Source organism: Bos taurus, chromosome 6 (genome assembly GCF_002263795.3).
Source record: "Bos taurus isolate L1 Dominette 01449 registration number 42190680 breed Hereford chromosome 6, ARS-UCD2.0, whole genome shotgun sequence".
NCBI lineage: Eukaryota > Metazoa > Chordata > Mammalia > Artiodactyla > Bovidae > Bos > Bos taurus.
The window spans coordinates 115,772,044-115,786,338 of NC_037333.1; the positions used below are offsets into that span (position 1 = coordinate 115,772,044).

At 45.8% G+C, this 14,295-nt stretch overlaps 1 protein-coding gene across 16 annotated transcripts in view; it reads right to left on the reverse strand.

Moving 5' to 3' along the window:
• GRK4 (G protein-coupled receptor kinase 4) overlaps window positions 1-14,295 on the reverse strand; it is a 58,259-nt gene that overhangs the window by 40,003 nt on the left and 3,961 nt on the right. For 11 of the 16 annotated variants that reach the window (XM_024993740.2, XM_059887872.1, XM_059887870.1 and 8 more), the window contains exons 1-2: window positions 12,413-13,643; window positions 2,797-2,892 (exon numbers count right to left, since the gene is read on the reverse strand). In XM_024993740.2, coding sequence (XP_024849508.2) covers window positions 2,797-2,892; window positions 12,413-12,557 — 241 coding nt within the window. In that variant the 5' untranslated portion in view covers window positions 12,558-13,643. Of the gene's footprint in view, window positions 1-2,796; window positions 2,893-7,396; window positions 9,348-12,412; window positions 13,644-14,295 lie in introns of those variants that run through there. The other 5 variants (XM_010806342.4, XM_010806348.4, XM_059887867.1 and 2 more) reach the window with 4 other exon arrangements.

A 14,295-nucleotide genomic window follows, 5' to 3' on the forward strand; every position in this document is an offset into this window, starting at 1 on the left:
CCATCTGGAAGGACCCGGGCCGTGGACGGGGAGAGGGGCAGCGCACTGGGGCCGGGGCACCAGTCTGTGGAAGAGCACTGGTGACCTGAGGGAGGCGGCAAGCATGGGAAGGAAGGGCCTGCTGCTGCTAAGTCGCTTCAGTCGTGTCCGACTCTGCACGACCCCATAGACGGCAGCCCACCAGGCTTCCCCGTCCCTGGGATTCTCCAGGCAAGAACACTGGAGTGGGTTGCCACTTCCTTCTCCAATGCATGCAAGTGAAAAGTCAAAGTGAAGTCGCTCAGTCGTGTCCGACTCTTAGCGACCCCATGGACTGCAGCCCACCAGGCTCCCCCGTCCATGGGATTTTCCAGGCAAGAGTACCGGAGTGGGGTGCCATTGCCTTCTCCGAGGGAAGGGCCAGTTTCTCACAATAAAAGTGTCTCAGAAGGCAACTGGTTCCAGTTCCAAGTCCCTCAGCGGTGAGGAGGCAACGACAGGGAGGGCCGCTCTCGGGGACGTTGAGGAAATCGAGGGCTCAGAGCAGCTAGCCCCGAGCTGCAACAGATCTGCATCATGTAGGCAGCACAGGGCAGACAGAGGTCCTTCTCAGACACACGTACAATCTCCAAACAAACACCACTGAACTTCACACTTCAAAACGGTTAAAGTGGCCACTTCTGTTATGTTTATTTTACCACAATTAAAAAAGAATTGTACATGAATAACTTTGGCCACCTGATGTGATGAACTGACTCGTTAGAAAAGACCGTGATGCTGGGAAAGACTGAAGGCGGGAGGAGAAGGGGAAGACAGAGGATGAGCTAGCTGGTTGGATGGCGTTACCGACTCAATGGACATGAGTTCGAGTAAACTTCGGGAGTTGGTGATGGACAGGGAGGCCTGGCGTGCTGCAGTCCATGGGGTCGTAAAGAGTCGGACACAACTGAGCAACTGAACTGAACTGTAGCCATATTATTCATAACAGACAAAAAATGGAAAACAACTCAATGTCTATGAAATGATGAATGGATAAGTATAACATGTACAGTGGAAGAGTATTTGACAACAAAAGGAGGTAAGTACTGATCCACGCCACACAGCGCAGGAACTCTGAAGAGATGAGGTTAAGTGAAAAGAAGCCAGTCACACAAGCCCACAGAGTGTACAGTTCCCATCTATATGAAATGTCCAGGATCGGCAGATCCATGGACACAGAGGTGGATGCGTGGCTGCCCGTGGCTGGATGTGGGGGCGGGAACCGGGAGCACTACCAGGGAGCACGGGGTTTCTTTCCGGGTGATGGAAATGTTGTAAAACTGAAAAACTGACTGTGGTAATGGTTGCACAACTCTGTGAATATATTAAAAACCACTGAATTATACACTTTAAACAGGTGAATTATAGGGTATGCTAATTATATCTACAAAAAATTGTTGTTTTTAAAACATAATGAGAAAAAAGATGTAATGAGGTTAAATAATAAGGTTGGATATGTTTTTCTAGGGGAAAAATACTCTGACTTTATGCTATCTGAAGTTAATTTTGATAGTTAAAATATTTAAACTTTCTTTAAAAGGAATTATAATGGTACTAAAGAAAAAACAGATTAAAAAAAAATTATCTTGGAGTAAAGGTGTCTTCCCTAAATACAACAAAAAGTTCAGAGGCTAAGAAGAAAAATACTGATATATTTGTCTACATAAAAAATTAAAACGTCCATATTGAAAAAATACTGCAAGTCAAAAGGCAAGAGCAGAAATAGAAAATGTATTCACATTGAATATAAAAGGATAACTCATTTCACATACAAAGAAATTTTACAAATGAATTAGAAGAAAATAAAATTGAAAAACCCAAGGAAACTGCTCAATTCCATCCATAATTAAAATGAGACCATTTTTCAAATTACAATTTGACATGAATCTGAGCAAACTTCAGGAGACAGTGACGGACAGTGAGCCTGGCATGTCGCAGTCCATGGGGTCACAAAGAGTCGGATACAAATAAGCGACTGAACAACAACAAAAAGATGAAAAACACTGGCAACAATCAGTGTTAGCAAAGTCCCAGGCAAGGGAAAGGTGACAGAGTTTGCAGAGGCAACTTGGGAACATCAACACTTTGAATGTATATCCTTTGAACTGGAAATCACATCTCTAAACAGTGATGGCTGCCCTCACGCACGGCTCTGCACATGAGTTCTTGGCTCACGTCAGGACCCGTGGCTAACACTCTCACAGCTGTAGAGTGGCCCATGACACTGACGCATCTTATTGTTTATCTGACCACTCTTTTCCTGAAGTTCCCATCAAGAATTCCTGTCCACACGCATAGAGAACTGTTTGGAAGAAGAATGGAAAAGGGTTACCAGCGTTCCCCTCTAGAGGGGATGATTGCCACATTTCTCTTCAGTTCTATCCAGAACAACGGGCCTATACACATCTTACAGAATGTTCTTAGTTTATTTATCTATTTGGTCCTGCTGCACAGCTTGTGGGATCTCAGTTCCCCGACCAGGGATCGGAACCTGGGCCCACAGCAGTGAAACAAAGTGTGGAGTCCTACTCACTGGATCACCAGGGAATTTCCAAGACCTTTTTAATGAAAAAGTCAATAGCCATATACTTTATGTTTCTAACGCACATTAGAAAACCTATGCGGTTTCTTCCTGTGAAGAATCCCGATGGTATAAGGAGAATCTATCATAGAGGATCTGAAACAAACAAGGCACTCAAGAGAAAATAACATCCAACAGAGGGAAACACCACGCACTAGACGCGGCCTCCGGAGAGGCAGGCGCGCCTCCGTACTCACCGACAGACTGGCGAAGCTCGCTGCACTGGCTGACCGGGGGAAGTCTCAGCATCTCCCTCCATTTCTTACTGCGGCCACTTTTCTTGTTAATCCCCCCTAAAAAGAAAAAAAAAAGGATTTCTGTAACATTCAGAACTACGCATTTCTAACAGCTACTTACTTCCACTCAGGTGATCCCTGGGTTGGGAAGATCCCCTGGAGGAGGGCATGGCAACCCAGTCCAGTATTCTTGCCTGGAGAACCCCATGGACAGACGAGCCTGGTGGGCTACACTCCATAGGACTGCAAAGAGTCAGACGTGACTGAAGTGACAGAGCACACGCGCACACGCACACGCACACACACACACAGTGATAAATGGTGTGAAACAAAACCAGGCCACGCAAAGGCGGAGGGTGCTCGTTGGGCTGAGATGGGACCAGGAGAGGCCCCTCTGGGCCACACATGAGCAGAGACCTCGGAGGTGAGGATGCAAGCCTCTGAAAGGCCTAGGAGGACTGTCCCTAGCAAGACAAGAATGGTAGGAAGAGCAATTAGATAATAGTTTAGAAAGACGTTTTTATTTATTATTTGGCTGTGCCAGGTCCTAGCTGCAGCCTGCAGGCTTCTCTCCAGTTGCAGTGCCCAGGCTGCAGTGAGCAGGCTCAGTAGCTGAGGGGCAGGGGCTTAGCTGCCCCAGAGCACCTGGGATGGTAGTTCCCCAAGCAGGGATCAAACCCCCATGCCCTGCAATGGAAGGCAGATTCTTAACCACTGGACCACCAGGGAAGTCCCTTTCATCTTTACTGTTGATGACCTTCCTTCCTCTGAAGCTTCAGCTGTGTGGACGGATACAGGCACTCCTGTTGTCTTCTTGGGGCAGGGGCAAAAAACTGTGCTATTTGAGTACAACTGAACACCACCTGCAGCATGAACGGATTTCAAAAACAATCCTGAGTAAAGGAAAGTGAGTGAAAGTTGCTCAGTCGTATCCGACTCTTTGAGACCCCGTGGACTATTATACAGTCCATGGAATTCTCCAGGCCAGAATACTGGAGTGGGTAGCCTTTCCCTTCTCCAGGGGATCTTCCCAACCCAGGAATCGAACCGGGGTCTCCTGCATTGCAGGAGGATTCTTTACCAACTGAGCTATCTGGGAAGTCAAAGGAAGTTGGACACAAAAGAATTCAGACAGTATAATTACACTGATATAAATTTCAAAAACAGCTGAAACTTACATAAATCAGAGTAATAGTTACCTATGGGTAGGGGCCTGGTGTGCTGTAGTCCACAGGGTCACAGTCAGACACGACTGAGCGACTGAAAAACGACGATGACAACAAGGAAGGTAGGCTGATGTTTTTCTTGGAATATAACTGCTTTACAATGTTTTGTCAGTTTCTGCTGTATATCATCAATCAGCCACGTTGCATACACACATCCCCTCCCTTGTGAACCTCCCTTCCACCCCACCACCCCACCCCTCCAGGATGCCACAGAGCACTGAGCTCAGTACCCTGACAGAGGAATGGATAAAGATGGTGTGGTATATACATACAACGGCGTATTACTCAGCCAAGAAAAGGAACGCAATTGAGTCATCGGTAGCCATGTGGATGAGCCTCAAGCCTGTCATACAGAGTGAAGTGAGTCAGAAAGAGCAATACACTGTTATTATTCCGTTACTAAGTCATGTCTGACTCTCTCTGCGACCCCATGGACTACAGCACGCCAGGCTTCCCTGTCCTTCACCATCTCCCAGAGCTTGCTCAAACTCATGTCCATTGAGTCAGTGATGCTATCCAACTCTCTCATCCTCTGCCACCCACTTCTCTTCTTGCCCTGTCTTTCCCAGCTTCAGGGTCTTTACAATGATAGGCTCTTCACATTAACACATATATACGGAATCTAGAAAAATGATGCTGATGAACCCATTTGCAGGTCAGGAACAGAGGCGAAGATTCAGAGAATGAACTTGTGGACACAGTGCAGGAAGGAGAGGAGACAAGCTGAGAGAGCAGCATTGGCTTCTGAGCACTATCACGTATGCAACAGACAGCTAGTGGGCGCCGCTGCGCAGATGAAACGGACAGCTAGGGGGCGCCACTGCTGCGCATGAAACGGACGCTAGGTGGCGCCGCTGCGTAGATGAAACGGACAGCTAGTGGGGCGCCACTGCGCACCGCCGTCTTTCGACAAGTGTTGGCACGGTGCATCTTTCTCCGTCTCTGTCTTTAACCTAAATGCATCTCTGTATTTAAGATGGCTTTCCTGTAGACAACATAGAGTTGGGTCTTGTTATTTCTTACACTCTGACAACCTCTTAGAATCGGCATACTTAGACCACTCACATGAAAAGTGATTACTAACAGTTGGATTACCATATACAATATTAGTCACTCTTTTCTATTTCTTGCCCTTGTTCTTTGTTCTTGTTGTCTTCCATTCTTTTTTTTGCCTTTCAGTTATAATTGATATTATGAAACAATTTTCTCATCTTAGTATATAAATTATACTTCTCTTTAAATTGTTTTTAGTGGTTGTTTCAGAGTTAATAATATATATTTATGACTAATCCAAGTCCACTCTCAAATAACACTATGCCACTTCACAGGCAGTAAAATTACCTTATCAAAAAAACTGCAAAGTAAAGACTTAAGTCAGGAGAAGGGGACGACAGAGGATGAGATGGCTGGATGGCATCATCAACTCGATGGAGTTTGAGCAAGCTCCAGGAGTTGGTGATGGACAGTTAAGTCTGGCGTGCTGCAGTCCATGGGGTCGCAAAGTCAGACATGACTGAGCGACGGAACTGAACTGGAAAGTCTATGTTCTTCATTTTTGAGGGATATTTTCGTAAGAAATTCTGTGTAGTTTCTCGGAAGTCAGATGCAATTCCTATCTTTCATCCTCTGGAAGTAAGGTGTTCTTCTCTCTGGCTTCTGGTTTTTTTCTTTACCTTTGAATTCTGTATATTTGGGGTTGTTTGTTTCTTCGTAGTTACCATTCTTATTTTGTGTGTTTGGTGTGATTTTCATGTCTTTGAATGTGATTTGCCTAGGTGTAGTTTTTGGGGACATTTCTCCTATTTGGTGTTTTCTGAGCTTCCTGGATTTTGACTTGATGTCTGACATTAGTTTGGGGAAATTTTCAGTTATTATTGTTTCAAATCTCTTCCACTTCTTTCTCTGTTTCTTCCCCTTCTGGTCTTCCCTTATATGCATGTTACACTTTTTGTAGCTGTCTCACAGTTCTTGGGTGTTCTGATTTCTTTTGTCTTTTTTTTCTCCTTTTCAGTTTCAGAAATTTCTACTATCACATCCTGAAGCTCAGTCTTTCCTCAGCCCTGTTCAGTCTACAAATGAGCCCACAAAGGCATTCTTCATTTCTTTAAAAAAAAAAAAAAATTATTTATTTTTGGCTGTCCTGGTAATTCCAATGTTTCTACTTTTACTCAGACTGCAAAGCCATGAAGGTAGAGAAGGCTGACACCCAACATGAACTTTAACAGAATCATGCTGGCTGGTGTGTTGAGAACAGACCACTGAGTCAGAAAGGCAGAAGTGAGCCGAAGCAGCAGCAACTGCAGTCTTCCAGATGGAGGTGGCAAGAGGTCAGAGTCGATTACATTTTGAAGAGAGATATGAAAATAATTGTCCAGTGACTGGAGATGCTGTATAACAATCAAGGCAATTCTAGGATTTGGGGCCTGAGCTTCAGCTGAGATGCTGAAAGGAAAAATTGGGGCAGGAGAATTAAGATTCTAGTTCTGACTGTTTTGTGTGCACTGAGGTCTAGGAGCACTGATGCCTAGTGGGCAGGTGGAGAGTCGATTTGCAGATCCGTACCACTGAGGCTGCCGCGACAGGTCACCACAGGTGGCACGACTCGGACAACAAGCACCCATTTCTTAGGGCTCTGAGGCGGGACATCCGAGATCAAGGCGCCAGCAGATCTGGTGCCTGGTTTAGATATGCCTGTCCTTGTTCCGTCCTCACACGGCCGTTCCTCGGTACCTGCTCTCTGTTTATAAGGGTGTTAATCATCAAAAGCCCCCGCTCCCACAACCTCGTCCACACACAGTTACCCGCAAATGCCCTGCCTCCAAATCCCTTCCCAGTGGGCCCCCGAGCATCAGTAGGTGACAGTAGGTGACTTTGGGGTGGGGGCAGGGAGCAGGCATTGCATCCACAGCAGCAGGCTGGAGACACAAGCTGGAGAACCGTGATGGCCACCCAGCCTGAGAGTGCAAGATGACACTGAGACAGAACAGAAAACCAAGGTATTTTCCAACAAGGCAAAACCTGCATTTTTGAAAAAACTTATTTGGCTGCATGAGGTCTTAGTTACGGCATGTGGGGTCTTCAGTTGCAGCAGGTGAACTCTCATTGTGGCATATGGGATCCAGTTCCCTGAAACCCGGGCCCCCTGCATTGGGAGCTTGGAGTCTTGGCCACAGGACACCAGGGAAATCCCGAGGGAAAAATTGCTTTCTCCCACAGTACCGGCTCCAGAGGGCCTCCCAGATGGCTCAGTGATAAAGAATCTGCCTCTGAATGCAGAGACTCGGGTCAGATCCCTGGTTTGGGAAGATCCCCTGGAGAAGAAAATAGCAACCCACCTCAGTATTCTTGCCTGGAGAATTTCATGGGCAGAGGAGCCTGGCGGGGCGCAGTCCACGGTGTCACAAAGGGTCAGACACGACTCAGTGACTGAGTGCACACACACCAGTTTCAGAGGAATCACGCAGATACAGTGAAGTTATCGTCACCTGAGGAAACTTCCCCAAACGTCCTGGACCATTCATCAGCTCAGTGAGGATGAGAGTTGGGAGGAGGCCTTGTCAAACAGGGGAACTGATCTCTCTCATGCTGTGTCTTCATGCTGACCGTTTGCAGCCAGGGCAGCTACCCTGCCTACTGGAAGCACTGTCTGTGGTCCCAGACCATGGAGCCCTGCATCCAGGTCTCACCTTTCAGACAGCAGATCTGCTGCTAGGTCCCAGGGGATGAAAATGACGTGGAGTTAGATGAAGTGCTTTACAAAGATTCCTGAGCATCTTAGGTCCTGATGACCGCAGCCAATAATCAAAGTTTCAGGCTGGAGAAAATGTATTTTCCCTTGTCAGAAATTAGTGGGAATTTCACATTAATGTGAATATGTCCAGCATTGTTTTTAGTATACTTAACATGAAACTATTTTTAAAAGTCAATAGCAATGAGTAATAGAACATTAATTAAAATGGAGGCTATCACCAAGAGTTTCAGCTTAACTCTGTGTTTCAGCTATTCCTCCCCCAGGCTGGTCTTTCTGCTTTGCAGTTTAAAGTAAAGTTAATCAACCTGAAATATTATGTCAGACACTGTAGCTTTTGATGGTTAATGGACTAAAGCCTTCTATATAGGATTGAAATGTTGTAATTCAGCTGATTTGTTCCCATCTCTGTTGTTCGGTATATCCCTCACTTATGAGCTTAAGATCCGATAATCCGTTAAGTTAGAAATTACTTGTCTATTGGTGGCGTCTGCTCTGGAAATGAAATTTGGGCTGAAGGTTGGCAGATGATATCGGTTAGAAACAGGATTTTTTTTTTTTAAGCAACAGGAATTTAAAATTTATTTATTTGGCTATGCCAGGTCTTAGTTGCAGCATGCGGGATCCAGTCCCCTGACCAGAGATCCAACCCGGCCCCCGCATGGAGAGCACGCAGTCTTAGCCACTGGACCACAAGGAAGCCCCACGGAAAACGGCACCCTGTGGGGGAGGCCTGGTTATAATCAGAGACCTGGGAGGCTTCCCAGGCCCTGCTCTCTCTCTCACATCCCACAGCCTGCCTGCCGCCAGGTCCCATTACTTCCGCCCCCAGATCCTCTAGCGTCTGCCCCCTCCTCTCCTCGTCCTGTCGTCCCTTTTGTCCAGACTCAGCATTTCTCAGGTGAACTGGGCAAAAGCCCCACCCTGACTTCCCTTGCCTGCAGTCTGTCTCTCTCAGACTACGCCAAGGTGATCTTACCGAACACAAAACTGGCCATGAAGCCCCCTCCCCAGTTGGTGGTTTCCAGCCTCTGCTCTCCGGGACTCTCCTCTGTACCACCTGTGTGGACGCCACACGGCTCCCTGAGCACGGCCGGCTTCTTCCACCCTTTGCACCCCGTGTCCTGCTCTTCTCTGGCTGCAGGGCTCCTTCCTCTCTGTTCGTCTGGGAAACTCCTGTTTGTCCTTCCAGGCTCAGATCGCCACGATCTCCTCCTCTGTGAAGTCTTCTCCGTGTTTCCAGGCAGAGTGGGTCCCTTCACCTGTTTAAGCAGCTCTGGCCACGTCCTCCTTGTCACATTGCCCTGCATGTCAATTATTGTCAACCTACCCCTTCACCAGCCCGTGAGCTCCAAACAACGGGGACAATCTTTATACTTCTCACACTTTAGTTCAGTTCACTTCAGTCGCTCAGTTGTGTCTGACTCTTTGCGACCCCATGAACCGCAGCACACCAGGTCTCCCTGTCCATCACCAACTCCCGGAGTTTACCCAAACCCGTGTCCACTAAGTCAGTGATGCCATCCAGCCATCTCATCCTCTGTTGTCCCCTCCTCCTCCTGCCCCCAATCCCCCCCAGCATCAGAGTCTTTTCCAGTGAGTCAACTCTTCTCATGAGGTGGCCAAAGTATTGGAGTTTCAACTTCAACATCAGTCCTTCCAATGAACACCCAGGACTGATCTCCTTTAGGATGGACTGGTTGGACCTCCTTGCAGTCCAAGGGACTCTCAAGAGTCTTCTCCAACACCACAGTTCAAAAGCATCAATTCTTCGGTGCTCAGCTTTCTTCACAGTCCAACTCTCACATCCATACATGACCACTGGAAAAACCTTGACTAGATGGACCTTTGTTGACAAAGCAATGTCTCTGATTTTTAATATGCTGTCTAGGTTGGTCGTAACTTTGCTTCCAAGGAGTAAGCGTGTTTTAATTTCATGGCTGCAATCACCAACTGCAGTGATTTTGGAGCCCAATAAAATAAAGTCAGACCCTGTTTCCCCATCTATTTGCCATGAAGTGATGGGACCAAATGCCATGATCTTAGTTTTCTGAACATTGAGCTTTAAGCCAACTTTTTCACTCTCCTCTTTCACTTTCATCAAGAGGCTCTTTAGTTCTTCACTTTCTGCCGTAAGGGTGGTGTCATCTGCATATCTGAGGTTATTGATATTTCTCTCGGCAATCTTGATTCCAGCTTGTGCTTCTTCCAGTCCAGCGTTTCTCATGATGTACTCTGCATATAGGTTAAATAAGCAGAGTGACAATATACAGCCTTGACATACTCCTTTTCCTATTTGGAACCAGTCTGTTGTTCCATGTCCAGTTCTAACTGTTGCTTCCTGACCTGCATACAGGTTTCTCAAGAGGCAGGTCAGGTGGTCTGGTATGCCCATCTCTTTCAGAATTTTCCACAGTTTATTGTGATCCATACAGTCAAAGGCTTTGGCATAGTCAATAAAGCAGAAATATATGTTTTTCTGGAACTCTCTTGCTTTTTCGATGATCCAGCGGATGTTGGCTCACACTTGGTAGACACCAAGACATAAAGTGGGTGTTAGAGAATTATATTTTTAAAATCTAAGGTACTGCAATTTATTAGATTGCTAATGGTAATTTATATTGACAGAAAATAGTTTAGCTTAAAAATTAATATTCATTTGGAGGACTTTACTTCTTTAGCACTTTTTTTTTTTTTTTTTTTACTTTAGAAGAATATTTTCTCATTTGTGAAGGAAACAGTTTATTTTAGGACCTACGTTTCTCCTCATCCAACATGCAGCGACATTATCATTGTTTTCTAGAACTGTGCTGTCCAGCATGAGCACGACGAGTGGCCGCTGGCCGGACACACGGCCAGGCTGAATGGGGAAGTGCTCATTCAGATTCTATTTAGTACAACAGTGAGAATTTTTTTGAATGAGTTAGTTGATTACATTCAGATGTGTTTCATTTGAAACATGGATCCCTCTTTTTTGGGTAACAGAATATGATTGGGATGCTTTATGCACAAGAGTAAAAACACTGAAAAGTGTCAACTGGGCTAAAATTGGACATCCCCACTCATATTGTATATTCAGTAAGAAATGGGAGGGAAACAATATCAACAAGGGGTGAAACGACATTACTGTCCTGGTGAGAAACCATAAGGGTTACTTCAACCTGAGTGTTAAGGTGAATATTAATACAGCTGACATGTCTGCTGGTCCAAAACAGCTAAACAGTAAAATTCCTGAACTTCTACAGGTCCAGGAACTTGAGCACTGGAGAACATTAGAACTCCCATCTCTGTTGTTATTCTGTCAAAGGAGAGCATTTAAAAGGCACTCCCCAGCTCTTCAAGTGTAAACAGAACACAGAATCAACTGGCAGAAGACCCAGGATAAGGTTCTACAGTTCAGGGCAGTCAGGGGGCTGTAGTGTCTCAGGCCTGGAAGAGGGCCTTTCCCTAATGACCAGGAACAGGCAGCGACCACTGTGCAGGGATACTGGAAAGGGGAAAGCCCTCACCATGCCAGTGACGATGACAGAAGGAAGGCCTGGAACCCAGGAAGTGAGCCAACACAACACGAGACAGTGATCGTCTGGTGAGGGCACAGTCCAGGCAGAGAAGAAATAGTTGCCCAATCTGAACAGAACAAGCCTTACTACTGGGGAACTGGAAACACATGACTGCTGCCCGTTCTATACAACTGTGCTTAATTTAACCAGAAAGTAACCTGTCTGAAGCCTTAGCTCATCCAAGAGCAGTGCACTGATCACAAAGTCCTACTGAGTAAGAGACTGATAAATAAGTCTAGGCGTGGGAGACTGGATGCAGACGCTCATTCGTTTCTGGTCCCAGATCTTTTACTTCTTTCAGAGATGACTTTCTGTTAATCAGAGTGCCTTTAGTCTCAAGTTAGGACACTAATGTTCAGCATTTGCCTGTCACCTCCTCAAAGGCAAATTTTCTGCTGAGTTCATGGTTTACTCGCAGTACCAACCACAGTCTCTAGTATAAAATAAAATGGTCAATAAATTCCTGATGAAGGAATGGAAGAAAAAAGAAGAAATGGATTAAGCATTCAACTCAAGAAGCTAGAAGCAAATCAAAATCAAAATAATAATATAAGTGGAAATTAGTAAAATAGAAGGCAAACATACAACAGCATATGAAACCAAAAGCTGATTCACTGAAAAGATTAATAAAATAGAAAACAGAAAAATCTTTTGCAAGTCTAATTAAAAATGACAGGCACACACAAATAATACTCCAAATTAAAAAGATCACAATTGTAATTATAAAATAGTATGAAAATGTTACAAATAAAATTTATGCCAAATAAGTTTGAAAATGTAGACAATTTTTTTTAGAAAATATACATTACCAAACATAAGAAGAAACAGGAATCTTGAATATCAGAATAACTATTAAAGAAACTAAACAGATAATAAAAAGAACCAACGCCAGCCCTTCTTCCAGAGAAGGGACAAGGCACCAAACTCAGGCATGTTCACAAGCAAAGCTAACCAAGCCTTTAGGGAACATGTTTTAGGGAAGATCACGCTGTTGACAGGATTTGTGTCTTTAACCTTCATGGTGACCTCTGACACTTGCTCACCTGGCTGCCCTGGTCTCACAGAGGCAGGGAGGCTCCGTGGCTGTGTGTGGCTCTCCCCTGTGGCTCCCGGGCTTCTCCTGAGTTGCAGTGCACGGGCTGAGCTGCCCTGCGGCAGGCGGGGTCCTCGACCAGGGATCAAACCCATGTCCCCTGCACTGGAAGGTGGATTCTCAACCACTGGACCACTAGGGTAGTATCAGAACATTCTATAATTTTTTTTCCTCTAAAAACAAAACTTGTACCAGATATAATTTGCACAATAATATGCACTAATCTTAAGAATATTGTTTGACGAATTTCTATGAACGTATGTGTGCAATTACCACCCAGATCAATAAACAGGGCGTGCTCACCATCCCCCAAAGCTCCTCTTCTGTGTCAGCCCCTCCCCTTCCTCCAGGCAATCACCACTGTGATGACCATGGATTATTCAATTTCTCTTCAAGCTCAGGAAATCATGGAGGACTGCAGCTTCTCCTGCTCTTCCCCTCAACACACGCCTAGCTGTTGTGCGTGTCAGTAGTTCTCTCTTCTAAGGCAGCACGGAATTACGGAGCTTCATGGCTTGTTCATCCATTCTCTTACTGATACCCTTTGGGTGGAAAGGTTATTTCCAATTTGAGACGATTATGAATAAAGGTACTATAAACATTCCGGTACTAGACTTAACATTTACAAGTATGGGGTCAACTGATGCCCCAAAGTTGAATAAAATCTCAGGTCTCGGTCCCTATTTCCAGACTGCTAGTCTAAAGTGAAGTTGCTCAGTCGTGTCTGACTCTCTGCGACCCCATGGACTGTAGCCTACCAGGCTCCTCTGTCCATGGGATTTTCCAGGCAATAGTACTAGAGTGGACTGCCATTTCCTTCTCCAGGGGATCTTCCCAACCCAGGGATTGAACCTAGGTCTCCCGCATTGTACAGACGCTTTACCGTCTGAGCCACCAGGGAAGTCTAAAAAGACAGCTTATTTTGAAATCTCAATTTCTGGTTCTTACCAGTACTGAGGGACTTTCTGAGACGTGCTCTTCTGTCCTCAGCCAGCATTTGGCATTTGCAAAGAGACTGAGCGCTAGCACAGTGCTGGGTGCTGGTGAGCCAGGAGAGGAGACCCAAAGCTGTCCCAGGCATGCCCAGCGCAGCGAGAGTGTCTCCTGGGCACAGCAGGGGCTGGAGGGAGGCAGTGACCAAGCCTTCTGCACAGCCTCGGACACTTCCCAGAACAGACTTCCTGGAACAGGAAGGAAGAAGAAGACTTTGCCAGGCAGGACAGAAAAGCCCAGGGGCATGAACTGGTGTGACCCACAGCTGCTATGCACAAGGAGAGGAGAGCAGGCCAGTGGTCAGGCAGGACCCTCTGGGCCATGATGAACTAAGGCATTTGGATGTGACCCGGGATGAAGCTCCAGGGCCAAATTTTAAACAGGAGATTATTAAAGAGAACAACTCTGTGTTTTAGAAAGAGTGTTCTAGCAGCCTTGGGGATTATAAAAGAGAAAAAACTCTGAAAGTAGAGACCAGCTAGGAAACCACTGCCCTCAGTCAACTTAAGAGGTGTAGAGAATCATCTAAGGGGGTACTGGGAGAAGACACAAATGAAAAATGAACAAGACAAATAATAAAGCTCAAGAATAAATGAGATTCAAGGACCTCCTGCACGTGGGGACTCAGGAAGAGAACGCCGAAGAATGAGACAAGGAGCCAGGTTCGAGGTCAACTAAATGATCACAGGTGCAATGTGTCAGCTCATCATCAAGGTTCTGGACATAACAAACCTACAACCACAACCACCATGATTATTTACTGAGCACTTTCTAAGTACCAAGCACTCTACCACATTAATCCACGCAGCCCTCCCGCCAACACTGTGAAGGAGGGCTGTT